At 37.5% G+C, this 15,599-nt stretch overlaps 1 protein-coding gene and 1 long non-coding RNA gene across 2 annotated transcripts; one reads left to right on the top strand and one right to left on the bottom strand.

Moving 5' to 3' along the window:
* Nucleotides 1-355: 355 nt before the first annotated feature.
* LOC127250524 (uncharacterized) lies at nt 356-4,337 on the bottom strand. Its single transcript, XR_007838698.1, has 4 exons — nt 4,133-4,337; nt 2,820-2,876; nt 859-959; nt 356-731 (listed from the first exon to the last, which is right to left on the bottom strand). It is a non-coding gene; the product is annotated as an uncharacterized LOC127250524 (long non-coding RNA).
* Nucleotides 4,338-12,209: 7,872 nt separating this feature from the next.
* Nucleotides 12,210-14,368, top strand: LOC127250469 (uncharacterized). The gene is made up of 3 exons (XM_051273771.1): nt 12,210-12,842; nt 12,889-14,300; nt 14,359-14,368. The coding sequence occupies exons 1-3, from the start codon at nt 12,210-12,212 to the stop codon at nt 14,366-14,368; spliced, it is 2,055 nt and encodes a 684-aa protein (XP_051129728.1).
* Nucleotides 14,369-15,599: the final 1,231 nt, after the last annotated feature.

Here is a 15,599-nt window from a genome sequence, read left to right as displayed (position 1 = left end):
GATCATATTTTTGGAACAACATATATACGTAACAAAAAATTTGAAACAAAATTTGAATCTCGTCAGAGGACTATTTGTTACGACATATTTTCAGAACAACAAATGCGGTGCAAGTATGGAATCTTGTCAGAAAATTTTTTGTTGCAATCTTTGTCCATAACAAAAAATGCATTATGACAGTAGTGTCCTGTACGAGAACTGTTTGTTACGAAATTTGTCCGCAACAAAAAATTCGGTAAAAATGTAATGTAAATGTAAAACATGTTTTTTACTGGACATTGTCTATAACTAGAAGTCCGCTATCAAAGGTGTCAATGCCTCAAAAAAGGATTTTGTCACCACGAATAAAATCCAATTGTCTAAAGTATTTGTTATGGATCAATCTGCATCACAAATAATTTAAAACATAATTTTATCATAATTAATCTAGAATCCTTGTTCATACCTGCAGAACAACATCAATCCAACAATATTCATATTCATGTCAAAAATAGAATACTATTCGTCAATTGTGCTTTAAAGCATCTCCAAAAATCACCATGCCATACACCATAACAACCAACTAACAACTTCCTAACGCTTGATCAACAAATCCAAAAGTAATACGTGAATAAATAAATATGGTATCAAACTGCAGTACAATCCTAAGGTCAACTAACAAACACAGCTATGAACGACCAAGCTCATCGAATTCAAAATCACAGAGGAAGCAATCAAAGGCGGCGAACCAACTGCAATGTGTTTCCAATGATATATAAGAATTATATCACAAACTCAAGTAATTTAATTACCAAAAGATTAAACATTTAAAAAAAAAGTATAGATCCTTGCAAGTACACTTTTATCTCCGTCGAGTACCTCATCAAGGATCTTTACTCCGGCATTACTTGGGAGAATAAGTGCGGTCTTCGGGACCGTAACATCGGTAACAAATCCCTTGACAATGGCTAGGGTATCATCTATATAAAAACGTAAACCCAAAGCTAGTTATGAGAAAATATGATATCTCTAAACAACATGGATGAATATAATAAAATATATAAATATATCAAGAAAATGGTAGCAATGGAAACTTCGTAATAATATAAAAGTTATCATTCAATTTGATCCATGGACACTATCTTAAATATGAATATAGCAATGTCTACAACCGAAAGTACTAATCAAGAAGGCATACCACCAAACATTAGGAAGATAAATCACTTTAGTTAAATTGAGCCTAACCCAAAGAAACCAAAATCTATTGGCAAGAATCAGAAAATCTACCTCTTTGGATAGCAGTTAACTAACCCTTCAAATACACCATTATCATAATATATATTCTTAAAATAGTTTATTCATTACAATAGCCTTATCTAGCAATCTATGTATAAATATTGCAGGTTGTAGGTGACGTGGCATATATAAGTTTGACATTGGAAAATGTTATGGATTACAAAGGTTTTCTAGCTGATAGGACCAAGGCTAGCGGTTGGGTGAAAATTAGATTCAATAAGTTAGTTCAACCCCAACCTAACTTTGACATTGGATAGATAGATATTGATAACATTTCTATAATTTTTGTGTAAAATAATAGAAAGAAAGAAACTCATCACCACTTGCAATTCTCCTTTACATTTTGAAGTGGGATGAATATGCATATATAAATCTATAAATATCGTAGGACCTAACCAAAAGAAAATCACATTCCATTTTGATTGATATTTATTTTGTTGGCAACCATGATTAAGGCATAAATCTAGATAGCTCAAGAAAAAGAAAAAAAATGGTACAAATGTATTATTTATTATTCAGGTATTAGAGAAAACACTGAATATAAATTTTGAAGATTAATTAATTTCAATAATCACATTAATACTTGGAACAAAATGCTACTATCAATATATTTTATGAAACCATAAAGTTTTCAACAATTAAACTGAACCTAATAGTACAAGTGTAAGAAACAGATCAATTAGGCAACCAAACATTCAAATATTAGAGGGGCTATCATAAATAGATCAATAATACTTTCCTTCCGGATGTACCTAAGCAGATGAGAAATTGAAATTTCCACAATCAATACTCATCTGCACTTAAAACACACACACACAAAAAAAGTATTTAGCAGTAATTAGATATAAATGTTACAAGAAGTAATTAGTCAAATGCAAAATATATTTACCAAAACCTTTGATTTTTCCATAACTTTGACAACTTCAGTAACATAACATTCAAGGAACTGCAACTCTTCCTTTAATGATCTCACTGAACATCGAACAGACAAAAACACACACATGTATATGTATTTATTAAAGTTTTGTGTATTTTCAAGTGTGTATTTGCTATTATGCAATCCACAGTAATCCTTTTTTACCTCAAAATAAAATAAAATAAAAATGGCAGCTATGTCTTCACCAACCTAACAACCTTCACATTCAACTTTGAAAATCAAAGTTTTAAAAGGTGATCAATCAAAGAACAACATTGAATTTGATGCCCAGACCAAATGACAAAATAGCAAAATTCGACCATACACCACTATTTCATAGATTAGCATTCAAATATAGAACAATATTAACCAAGCCTACAAATTCACTTCATAATACTTTATGTTTAATCAACTGTGGTTTTTGTTTTTTCTGAAGAACATAGTAGCTCAATTTCACGTAGCAGAGAATAGTATTCTGCATTTACAAATAATCAGATACAAAATATGGTTATAGTAGTTGAGATCAATATGAAATGCATTCACGAGCAAAAAAAAGTAAAAGCCAAATTTCAATGGCACATAAATAATTCAGGTTTGATTAGATCATTGTCTTATTAAAGCAACATACCATACGTATTCCAGGGATATCTAGAGCTTCATCCGAAGATCCGAAACATCTTTGTACCTTGATGAATTGAACCAACGTTGAGCAAAGTTTACAAGGTAAAGCCAGTAAGGGTAAGTGAATTGCAGATATAAGTACCAATAATAAAGAAAAGAAAAGAAAGAAGGGGGAAAATGTAAGCATGGTTCGCCTATAGTACAATAGCACCGAGCAAATGCCAGATATCAATTCATCGGCCTCTAAGTGACCAAAATTATGTAATGCATGATCGGACAGCAATAAAAGTGTCTATATGTCAAATATGAAATTCAATAAAGCTCTTATCATATCAATGTGAGAGCTCAAAATGTTTACCTTCCTTACACAAAATTATATCTTATTTCCAACTCTATCTAAGCATATTCCATGGGAGAAACCAAAGAATGAACCCAAATAATTTTTCCGGCTAAAAATAGCTAATAAAAGCACAAATAAGCTCCTAGCCAAAAGAACACACATTATATGAAAGAAACACAAAATATGTTCTAGTATGTAATTGCTCCATATTCCTTGCAGCAAATTGTCATAAACAAGCACACAGGTGAGAAGGTATTGACCCGTCTGCGTATACTATTTTGATTATCACTTCCTTAATCAATCCTAAAAATCATTTATCAAACCCTAACGTTACTACTTCCACATTTCCAGTATAATAAATTAAAAACTAAGGCACACCAATGGCTGAATCCAGAATAAAATGCAGCAATAATAAAAATGGAGCTGCCGTTGCTGCTGAAACTTCTGCCCGAGCAAAATTGGAGGGCATACCTTATTCCTTATTCTGTTGGAACAGAGGTGCCGCTGCTACTGTAATGACAGATTCGAAGAAATCCACTCGCAGAGGGCATACCTTATTCCTTCCAGTGTTGGGAGTAGATTGAGACAAAAAACTATTCTCCTTAAGCATATATAAATAAGATTTACACTATGAACAAACTAATACAATCTTTCTTCTACAAATGCCGCTAATTCACTCCAAAAACTCAAACTTTACAAATGCCACTAATCCTATCCAAAAACTCAAGGAAGCCCTCGTATGACTTCTTTTATACCCATTAGATTTATGTAATTACCAACAAAATAATTTCAATCATAATGTTATCCAAAAGTCACAAAATCGAATTTCAAGAAGTAGATGCGGAAACCTAGGTTTTAAATCCAAAAACCTATGTTCCAATAAATTGATTGAACAAATTAATATCAACTAGATGAGTATTATACTATAAAAAAATCTCAAACACACAAACACGTTAGGTTAACCAATTGTTTTAACTTACCCATCAATTTTGTGCCCTAAAACGTAGAGCGAATGAGGGCCTTCGAACCTAGGCGGTGAAGGTTGACAGCTTACGGTTGTTTCTGGGCTACTTTTCACCAGTGATGGCGGAGCAAGGGTGGAGGCGATAGTGGAGAATAGGTGGACGAGTCCGATCGGAGTTTGTCTACAATTTCAACGATGGAGAGAAACAATAAAATTTTTGTAAGTATTTTGATTGCATATATGTTGCTTTTTTTATTGTATATATGTTGCTATATGATTCATGGTAAGCGTGTCCTTTCTTTGTTTTTTAGAAAATAATTTTATATTAAATTTTTGATAATTTTTTTAATTATAATATTGACTTTCCTTTTTTGTTACGGTGTGTGTGTCTTGCGCAACAAATATATATAAGATGATTTTTCGTCAAAATTGTATTTGTTACGGATAAATTATCAGAACAAAAGAAAAAAAAAAGGGTTGACCATCAAAAATATTTTTTGTCTCGACATAACTCGTAACAAAAACCACTTTTTGTGACATAATTATTATTATGGAACATTAGCACGCTACAAAAGCTCAATTTTTTGGTAGTGAATTTGTATGTGACAAACGAATAGAACTTGTTTTTTAGCTGAAACTTAGCCATAACAAACGATGTGGGGAAAATGCTTCCACTCCGTCAAAAATTACTTTCCCTGATGATCTACAAATTTTAGACATTACGTTTAATATCCAAACATTCGCCCTAATAAAACATCCACTCGCTATTTGTCTTGTTCTTCGATTCCGCTAGCTATTCTTGTTCTTCGATTTGGTGAGTATTTCCTAAATCTATTGCTTCCACTCACTATTCTTGTTCTTCGATTTGGTACACTCACTATTTGAGTTCATTTGCAAGGGCAAAACGTTATACTCGCTGGAAGCAAGATCCACTATCCATGCGCTTTGCTTCAATCCTAACAGAGGTAATGGCTACCCGACCAAACATTATCTTAACTGAGAAAGGCCAATGCTAGGAAATTTACTTGTAGTAGCCTTTATCTTATGTTCAGAATGTAGCAACAATTAATATTGATTTTGCACTGTTCGCCAAGGTAGCTTAGTGAGACCCCCTTGACAATGCTTTTAGAGATTTATTTAATTATTTTTCCCATTAAATGGGAAGGTTTGATGATCTTTGGAAATTATATATGTTTGTTTCTTGATAAGCTCAGTAGAAATAGAATATGAATAGTATTTCATGGTTGATTGTCCGTAATGCCCATGTTCGTTTATGCTTGTGATTTTAGCAGTAGGATTTCACTATGTTTTGTTTCTTAAGCAGTAAATAAATCTGCATTTGTTGAATGACCAATATCTACAAATGAGGCGCCTATGTCTGAAAGGTTTCAAAACCATGAGGTGAAATCTATACAGCTAGATCTAAATAAACCTGTCAAGAATAATTTTAAGTTGCAGAAAACTCATTGGCCACTTATTCTTTGTTTTTTATTTAAATCATGTAAAGCTGTTAGGCCTGTTTCTTTCCCACCTACAATGATTTGGCCACTTATTTTCAGGTTTCTGGATTGGTTGTACAACTGGTTATGGATCCATGAAATTGTATTACGGGTTAAACTGAATATAATAAATCTTGTAGTAAGATTTCAGTTGTTATCCAAAATGTTTGCAATCAAAATCATATATGGCATAGCAATTAGGGGCTATCAAATTTCTAGATGTATGAAACTTGTGTAATCTTACGATGCATTCTTCTCTATATCTTTCAATGGCACATCAAGAAGGGTCTGATACAAGTGAGAATGATTTTGTTGTGAATCTTTCTAGACACATGAGACCTGTAAGTTCTCAATGCCTGCTTTCATATTTTTGAAGGAAACTTTGCAATAAATATTACCTATGGTCAAATATACTCTTATCATTTCGTTGTTATCCTGACAAAATATATTTTATAGATGTCTTTTTTTTTCGCGATTTTCGTCCTCTGGCAGTGAATGACGGATACAATCTCATGCGCGAGGATAAAAATCGCAAAAAAGTGACACATCTTAGATATATTTTAATTGTCATCATGGAAAAATATATTCTACATGTGCCATTTTTTCGCAATTTTTGTTCTCTAACTACATGTCAAGTTTAAAACGGTGTCAGTGTAAGTGGGATAGTGCTCCGGAGGACAAAAATTGTGAAACAGTCATATCGGTAGGATATATTTTGTCACGGTGATAATTAAAGGGTAAGAATAATAATGGACCATAGGTACAAAATTTTTATTACAATTTTTTCTATTTTTGAAACTTATTATTATGTTGTCATGCGTGCGATGGGATATTATGTTTGGTTCAGGTTTGTGGGCTGGAGTTCAATTCTCTTTAAATAGAATATACTCGGTATCAGATTCTAGATAAATATGTTTAATTAAATATTTTTTATTTTTGTTATAATTGAACAAACATTTAAAAGTGTTCATTTTGGGTTGTGGTGTAACCTTGTTTCATTCATAAGAAATAGTAGTAGCTGAGTTTGGGCTTTCACAGAAGGCTTCCAACATCTGTTAGATGTGCAAAAGCTTAGATACTTCGAACCCCTGCAGTGCACTTCTCCCATTATTATAACGAGTTGGAGTTTTATTCTTGCAACCTCATATATACCCTATTGGTCTTAATAAGTGTTGGACACTCATATATGTCTGTCTATCTATATATATTCGTATAGATAAGTCTTCCAGGAAGCATAAGAAGAATTGCAACAAGTAACCTTGCTTCAAGAAATTAAACATTGGAAAAAAAAAAAAAAAAAAAAAAAAAAAGAAGATAAGCTTAGTCATTCATGTACTTGCAACTATAATCATTTTGATGTGCTAGTTTCACTATGGATTACAATAAGATGATTTCAAGTAGAGTTTATTTGAGTAAATATCTCTAGCCAGTGCTAGCATTTGAGTTGTGAAAATTTCATCGCGTTCGGTGTCATAAATACTTATTTCCATTTTAATTGTGTTTTTGATATGGGGTGGGCGCAGCCAAAAGTTTATTCACGACGAGGGAGGAAAGAGCAAGTGCTCTTTGGGCTAACTGTGGCAATGGCCTGAAGCCTAATTTTATTATTAATTACCTTAGTTCTTTATTTTATTATTTGATTATTTTGAATAAATTGTTAGGCTGGTCGGGCCTAGGCCCATAGTCGTTTTGCCGTAGTATTTAAGTATTATTTTTAGACATTATTAGCATTCTGATTTTTTTTCAGTTTCACGGCTTCGGCTTGGTCGGGAAGAGTAGTTCTTCCTTCATTATCAATAAAGTTTAGTCTTTTGGTTCTCTTAAGTTCTCGTGTTATCAAATTGGTCCGACCTACCGGATCTCAGCGGAGGAGAATGACGCTAACAAATACGCAACGCATTGATGTTTGGAAATAAGGAGTTGTGGAAGAGAATTATAGTAGAGAGAAATTTTATTTGAAAAAAACATTGATGCTTTCTTATTTTTCAAATGCGCATACTACATGGGTATTTATAGGAAAATTATTTGTAGTTGGTAAAATTTATTAATACATTGAGAATAGTAAAAGTTGTTCTTGAATCTTCGCTGCCTTGAGAATTGGTGCGTTGGAATCCTTATTCTTTTTATTTTGGGATTGCAAATTATATTTAACACCCCCTCTTAATTTGTAATTCCAATATCTTTCTTGAACTGTTGAAACTTCTCTTCGGTGACTGCCTTCGTGAGTGCATCGGCAAGCTGTGTTGTGGTCCTAACATGCTCCAGAAAGATTTCTTTTTCTTGCACCTTTGTACGGATAAAGTGATGTCTGAGCTCGATGTGTTTTGTTCTTCCATGAAACACTGGATTCTTTGTCATGAAAATTGCTGCCATATTATCACAGAAAATTGGAGTGGGTCCATCAACTCTCTGTAACAAATCCTTCAAAATTCTTTTGAGCCAAACTCCTTCTCGAACTACTTCATTTGCAGCAATGTACTCTGCCTCCATGGATGACATAGCAACTGAATTTTGCTTCTTCGAACTCCACAAAATTGCTTTTGATCCCAACCAAAAAATGTATCCCGATGTGCTCTTCCTGTCATCTTGGCTTCCAGCCCAATCACTGTCCGTGAATCCAATCAACTCATTGTTCTCCTCCCTCAAATATTTGATGCCAAGACATTTTGTCCCTTGAATGTAACGGAGAATCCTTTTTGCAGCCGCAAAATGTGACTTGCTTGGATTGCTCATAAACCTGGAAATCAAACTTACAGCATGTAATATATCCGGTCTTGTGTGTGTTAGGTAGATGAGTGATCCGACAAGGCTCCGATAAATGCTTGGGTCGAATTTTTCTGCACCATCATCAAACTTTAATCTTTCGTTCAGAGCCATGGGTGTTGCAGCAGGCTTGCAATTCTCCATTCGAAACTTCTTTAGAATGTCTGCTGCATATTTTTCCTGGGAGATGAAGATACTTCCATTTTCTTGCTTTACTTGAATGCCGAGAAAATACTTCATCACTCCGAGATCGGTCATTTCAAACTTTCTCATCATCGTTTCTTTGAACCGTTTCACCATTGCATCATTTGTTCCTGCATAGATTAGATCATCGACATATAGGCAAACCATCAAAAAATCATTCTCACTTTTCTTCACATAGAGAGATGGTTCGGAAGGACTTTTCAGAAATCCATTTTACCGGAAATATGCATCAATCGTGTTGTTCCAGCATCTTGGCGCTCGCTTCAGCCCATACAGTGCTTTGTGTAGCATGTACACTTTTTCTTCTTTGCCTTTCGCTTCAAATCCTTGTGGTTGTTTGACGTACACCTCCTCTTCTAGTTGACCATTCAGAAATGCAGTTTTTACGTCAAGTTGGAACACTTTCAACTCCAATTGTGCTCGATTGCAAGAACAGCTCTTATTGTTTCCATTCTAGCTACATGTGCAAATGTCTCCGTAAAATCAACTCCAGGTTGTTGTGTGTATCCCTTTGCCACAAGTCGTGCTTTGTACTTTTGTATAGTTCCATCTTCATTGAACTTGGTCCTGAAGACCCATTTCAATCCAATCGCTTCTTTTCCTTCGGGAAGATCCACCAACTTCCATGTTTGATTCTTTTCGATACTTTTCATTTCATCGTCCATCGCATTTTTCCACGTTTTGTCCTTCATAGCTTCTTCAAAAGATTGTGGCTCGCATGCAAATAACGCAACATTAGATGAGTTATAAATTTCATCTAAAGAACGATACCTGCGTGGCTCTTCATCCGAATCCGATTCTTCTTGCTGAGAGTTACTGTTTGATGAATTACTAATTCTTTGGGATGATTGTTGTGGAAGAAGTGGGTCGAGCTCAATGAAGGCTTCTGTTGTTTCTTCTTTATCCCATTTCCATGTCGCGGTTTCATCAAAGACAACATCTCTTGATAGTACCAATTCCTTTGTTGATGGATTGAATAAGCGATATCCCTTTGATTCGTCGCTATATCCGATGAAGATAAGTTTTTCTCCTTTTTCATCGAACTTCTCCCTATTCTTGGATGGAATTAAAGCGTAGGCAATGCAGCCAAAAACTTTCAATTGATTTACAACGGGTTTCTTCTTGTGCCATGCTTCGTACGGTGTCTTGTCTCGCACAGCTTTCGTTGGAGATAAATTCAGAATATGCACAGCGGTGTGAACAGCTTCTGCCCAAAATTCATTCGGGAGATTTTTTTTAGTAAGCATGTTTCGCGCCATTTCTTCAATCGTCCAGTTTTTCCTTTCTGCTACACCATTTTGTTGTGGTGTGTGTCGGACTGTGAGATGCCTTTTTATCCCTTCTTTTCTACAAAACTCCATGAATGGCTTGAAGATGAATTCTCCTCCTCTATCGGTTCTTAAGCACTTTATTGCAAAGCCGCTTTGTTTTTCAGAAAGTGCTTTAAAGTGCATAAACCTTTGAAATGCTTCCGACTTATGCTCTAGGATGTACACCCACATCATTCTCGTAAAGTCATCAACAAAAAAAAGAAAGTACCTTTTATTTCCCAATGACGGTGTTCTTGTTGGACCACAAATATCTGCGTGCACAATTTCAAGAGGTGTACATGCTCTCCCTGCAACTTTCGGAAATGGGAGCCGATGCATTTTTCCATATATTCACAAACTTTTTCATAATTTCTGATTTTTGAAAGACCGACAACCATGTCCTTCTGCTGTAGAAGCTGCAAGCCTTTGAAATTGAGATGTCCATATCTCAAATGCCAAAGGTAAGTGTCATCCTCGGCAGCAGTCTTCAATGCGACATGCGACTCCATTTTGAGAGGAAAAAGATTGTTAGCCGTCATCTCCATCTGTGCTACACAGTCTCTATAATATTTGTCGAAAATTTCACACCTTCCATTGTAAAAAATAAGCTTGTATCCATTTCTCATCATTTGCCCAACACTCAAAAGATTTTGTGATATATTGGGCGAGAAATTTACATCATGGATGAATTTGTCACCTTTTTTGGTTTGAATGGCAACAATTCCTTTTCCTTCAATCATCACATTTTTTCCATCACCGAGCTCAATACGTGAGGAGTAGCTTCTATCAATTTCATGGAAATCTTCTTGATTTCCAGATAGATGGTTGCTGCAGCCGCTGTCCAAGTACCACATCGTGGCTGATTTTGTACTATCTGATCGGGAGATAAATAGCTTACATGATTCATCCCCTGCTGAGAAGTGTGTCTCTTTCTGCTTTCTCCTTGTTTGTTCTTTTGTTTATGCCAACAATATTTGTCGGCATGGTTTGGCACCTTGCATGTCTTGCATCTCCACCAACAATTTCTTGATTCGTGGCCTTTTCTATTGCACACGTAACACTCTACATCCGATTTTTCAAATTCACCTTTCCCTCTACCCCTGTTCTGAAATTTTCGGCCTCGCCCTCTCCCGGGTGCTTGACCGAAGGAAGATCCCCTCTTCCTTGTTGCAATGAATTCTTGGAAATGTGTGTCTTTACTTGAAAAGCCTGTTCTAATGGTTGGTTGTTGTAGTTGCTCATTCTTTGCTCATAGGCTTCCAAGGTTCCCATAAGTTCGAATTGAGTGAGTGTCCTGAGATTTTTCGTCTCAATGATGACAGCAATGATGTGCTCAAATTTCTGCGGCAAACTTCTCAGAATCTTCTCCACTTTTTTTTTTTTTTTTTTTTTTTTTTTTTCTGGAACTTCCTCTCCGCAACTTTTAATTTGATTGATTATTTCAGCGACTTTTGAGAAGAAATCGCGTACCATTTCATTTTCCTTCATAGACAATGTTTCAAATTGTCTCCACAAAGATTGCAGCTTTATGGTAATCACCTTTTCTGATCCTTGAAACTCTGTTTTCAGAATCTCCCAAGCTTCTTTCACTTTCTTAATGCCAAAAATTCTGGGGTAGATAGGTTTACCAACAGCTTGCTGGATAAACCGCAATGCTGTCGCATTTCTCTTCACATTTTCCTTATAATTTCTCTGCATTTCTTCTGTCCAATCTTCGTTTGTTGCATCTGGTGGTTCTTCATAACCATCTTCCACAACATCCCACAAATCTTGTGAGATGAAAATGGTCTCCATCTGCGAACTCCAGTAATCGAAAGGTTCTCCATTGAAAATGGGAATTTGGGCACCTGTATAATTGAAAACTGAATTTGATGATGAAGCCATTTTTTTTTCTTTTTTTTTTTTTAATAATAAAACCTAATGCTCTGATACCAAATTTGTTGGAAATAAGGAGTTGTGGAACAGAATTATAGTAGAGAGAAATTTTATTTGAAAGAAACGTTGATGCTTTCTTATTTTTCAAATGCGCATACTACATTGGTATTTATAGGAAAATTATTTGTAGTAGGTAAAATTTATTAATACATTGAGAATAGTAAAAATTTGTTCTTAAATCTTCACTGCCTTGAGAATTGGTGCGTTGGAATTCTTATTCTTTTTATTTTGGGATTGCAAATTATATTTAACAATTGAAGCTTTGGAGGGAGCCCTGGAGGAACTTTGAACAGGCGTGGAAGCACAACAAGAAGCATTGTCGCGCCTCGAATCGAAGGTGGATCGACAAGTGGATACTCTGAAAACAGAACTTTCCGCAGCTATGTGCGATACGATTCTTGGGCTGTTCCCACATGGGCCGCCTGCCACACCTGTTAAGGGCTCAGCGGCGCGGGGAGCTATGGCGGGAGGAGGAGAGGCAGCGGATTCGTCGACGAGGGCTGCCGGCATCAGCGGGGTAGCACGTTTGTTTAAGGATGTTGGAGGAACATGGACTGCTCCGACAACTGATTTTAAGCTCAAGGATGCGCAACTCCCTAGCTTTGATGGCCATGACCCCTTGGGATGGGTTGCTAGGGCCGAACAACACTTCGTATTGCACGGAGTTCCCGAGGAGATTAAGGTGAGTCTTGCGCGAGTCGCGATGGAAGATGTGGTGCTGCATTGGTCCCGTTGGCATATGATGAAGCATGCTTCTGCCTTCTGGATCGAATTCTCACAGGCATTAGTCACTAGGTTTGACGATCGATTCATGGGAAATCCGTATGAGAGGATGGTGACGTTAAGACAAACAGGCTCGGTTGATGAATATGTCAATTTATTCACTCAACTTGCTACTCAAGCCCAACCATTGACTGAAGCGCAAGCCTTAGGATATTATTTAGGGGGCTTGAAACAAATTATCAGAAATAAGTTAAGGGTAGTGGAGCCCCCGGATCTCGAATCTGCAATCCGCGTAAGCAGAAGCATTGAATGGGAGTTGAAAAATGGATCTGCGGTAGAATTTTACCTGCGAAAAACCTCTTCGACACTACGAAATAACCTGGTTGGGAGCTGGAAGCAGTATCTCCTCACACACAGCTGGAAGAGTAGAGAACCGCCATTCGACTAGCAGCAATATTGTGGGGGGGGGGGGGCAACGATCAGTCACTTCAGCCCCTTCCTCAAGGGGTAGCACAAGAAAATTAAGTCGCGACGAGTATCGTGAGTGTCAAGAGAAACGCCTTTGTTACAAGTGCAAACCACCCTATAGTCCACTCCACAAATGCGAAAGTAAATATCTTAATGTTGCGGTGAAGGATGATTTAGGCAACTGGGTTGCGGAGTTAAGAGAGATGAGAGAGGGCGAATTTACTGAGGAGGCGGAACCTACCATGGAAAGTGACGAACCGCCTGAGGAGGAAACAACACAGGGGGCCCTTCCTTTATACGCCTTGGCTGGATTTTCGGGACCCCGAACCATGCGTCTCTGTAGTAGTCTTTTTGGATTTAGCGTAACGGTACTAATCGACAGCGGTGCAAGCCATAATTTTATTTCCCAAAAATTGGTTCTACATGCCAAATTGAACGTAGACGCCACACAGGAATTCAACGTGGTACTAGGCGTTGGTCGTAAGGTTGCAAGTACGGGAGTATGCTCGAAATTGAGTATACAGATCGATGGAGCAGAAGTGCAGGCAGACTGTCACGTATTTCCTCTTGGTGGGGTGGATATAATATTGGGTGTCGCATGGCTCAGGACATTAAGAAAAATTCAGATGGATTGGGAAGCCTTGGAGATGCAGTTATACTCGGCGGGGCAGCAGGTGACCTTTCGCAGCGATCCAAGGCTGTATCGGGGCCTAGAAACTATTCAGAACTTGCTGGATATTATAGAGGTGGAATTTAGTGCCTTACTTTTACGTTCAGTTATCGAGAATTACCACAGCAGCCCTGAGAACGGGCCTGCAATGCTGCCGGAAATTGTGCAGATTCTTGAGGAATTCCCTGAGGTGTTTGCAGAACCGAATGAGTTGCCACCGACTCGTCATAGCGACCACCGCATTCCATTGAAACCTGGAGCAGTGCTGGCATCTGTACGCCCCTACAGGTACGGACAGATCCAAAAAGATGAGATTGAACGTTTTGTACACGATATGCTTGTTGGAGGAATCATCTGTCCCAGCACTAGCCCTTTTTCAAGCCCCGTTTTACTGGTCAAAAGGAAAGATGGGAGTTGGAGGTTTTGTGTTGACTACCGAGAGCTCAACAAATCCACCGTTGCCGACAAATACCCAATCCCGGTGATTCAAGAGATTTTAGATGAGCTTTCCGGTGCAACAATATTTTCTAAAATTGATCTTCGCTCAGGCTATCACCAAATTCGAGTGGCCCCGGAGGATGTGCATAAAACTGCTTTTCGGATTTACAGCGGGTATTATGAATTCTTAGTCATGCCATTTCGACTGACCAATGCTCTTGCCACCTTCCAGGCAACCATGAACGATCTCTTTCGACCTTATTTGCGTAAATATATTTTGGTATTCTTTGATGATGTAACACCCCCAGTTGGCTCATACTGGAAATGCTACCGCCACACTGCATCATGAGGTCGTCACCTCCTACTTCGGGCCCCACAACACAGTGTTAAGGCTAAAATTAATTATATAAGCATTTTATTATTTCCAAAAAAACAAGTTTATAAATATTTCCCAAAACGGGAGGTTTTTCTAGTTAGAATTTACATATAATACATCAGATGCAGTTCACTCATTCAGCCCGTCTTTCTATCTCCCGAGACGTCCCCTGTCCCGGAGGTGCCATGCGTACCTGAATCAAATATTTTTCTTAAAAGCAGTCTAGAATTAAATCCATTTTAAGAACTAACATAAAATATGCCATGTCATGCTCGAAAATAGAGTTTAATTTCCGTCATTTGCAAAATAAATGCCATGCCATGCCCATACTGAAATGATGTAACAATAATGTCAAAATCGACAACTCATGCACATATACCCATATACATATGTCAAAGTGAGCAGCCGGAATAACCTCGGCTCCATAATAACAGCTCACTAGACTATCATCAATAAATAGCCGGAAAATCCTCGGCTCAAGGAAGGACCTGGTAAACCCATAATAATATAACGGTCACCCGGTCACTCCCCTATACCCACCATACGACTCCCGCAATCAATACATGGATAGTCGAGCGTGGTCGCCATTAACCACAAGACACCCCATAGTCTGTGATAGCGAAGATAGGACCCTCCTGTCTAGCCCTACCCCGTGTAACGTAGTAGAATCTGTGCAACCTGGAATCACCCGAAGGAAACCCGGAAACTCTACTCCTCCTCGCACGCCCTAACGGGATCGCGTTTGGAGTTTGGCATATGATCCTAAACTACCGGTAGACCTCACTAGTAGCTACTCCAATGAGTGGAACAACACCGAACCCGAATGATTAGACCAAATACGTCTCAACTGCAATGGGTCTAATCCCTGAATGACCGTGCGACTAAGTCACCCAGTTGCCCGACTACTATCGTCCACTATCGCCAAAGTGTTACGGTACATCGGGGTCGAATATCCTAACCCCAGATGATGCCCTCGCCTAGCACTACCGCACACGGCGACTAAACGATAGATCCATAAAACATATCCGATAAATCGTGCGATGTGTGCAGCATGTCAATAAGTGAATTTAATGAAAAGGGCTCGTGAGACGGCCCAC

This window comes from Andrographis paniculata, unplaced genomic scaffold, assembly GCF_009805555.1.
Source record: "Andrographis paniculata isolate CXL003 unplaced genomic scaffold, ASM980555v1 Contig37END, whole genome shotgun sequence".
Lineage (NCBI taxonomy): Eukaryota > Viridiplantae > Streptophyta > Magnoliopsida > Lamiales > Acanthaceae > Andrographis > Andrographis paniculata.
This window is presented reverse-complemented; position numbering and strand designations above follow the sequence as displayed.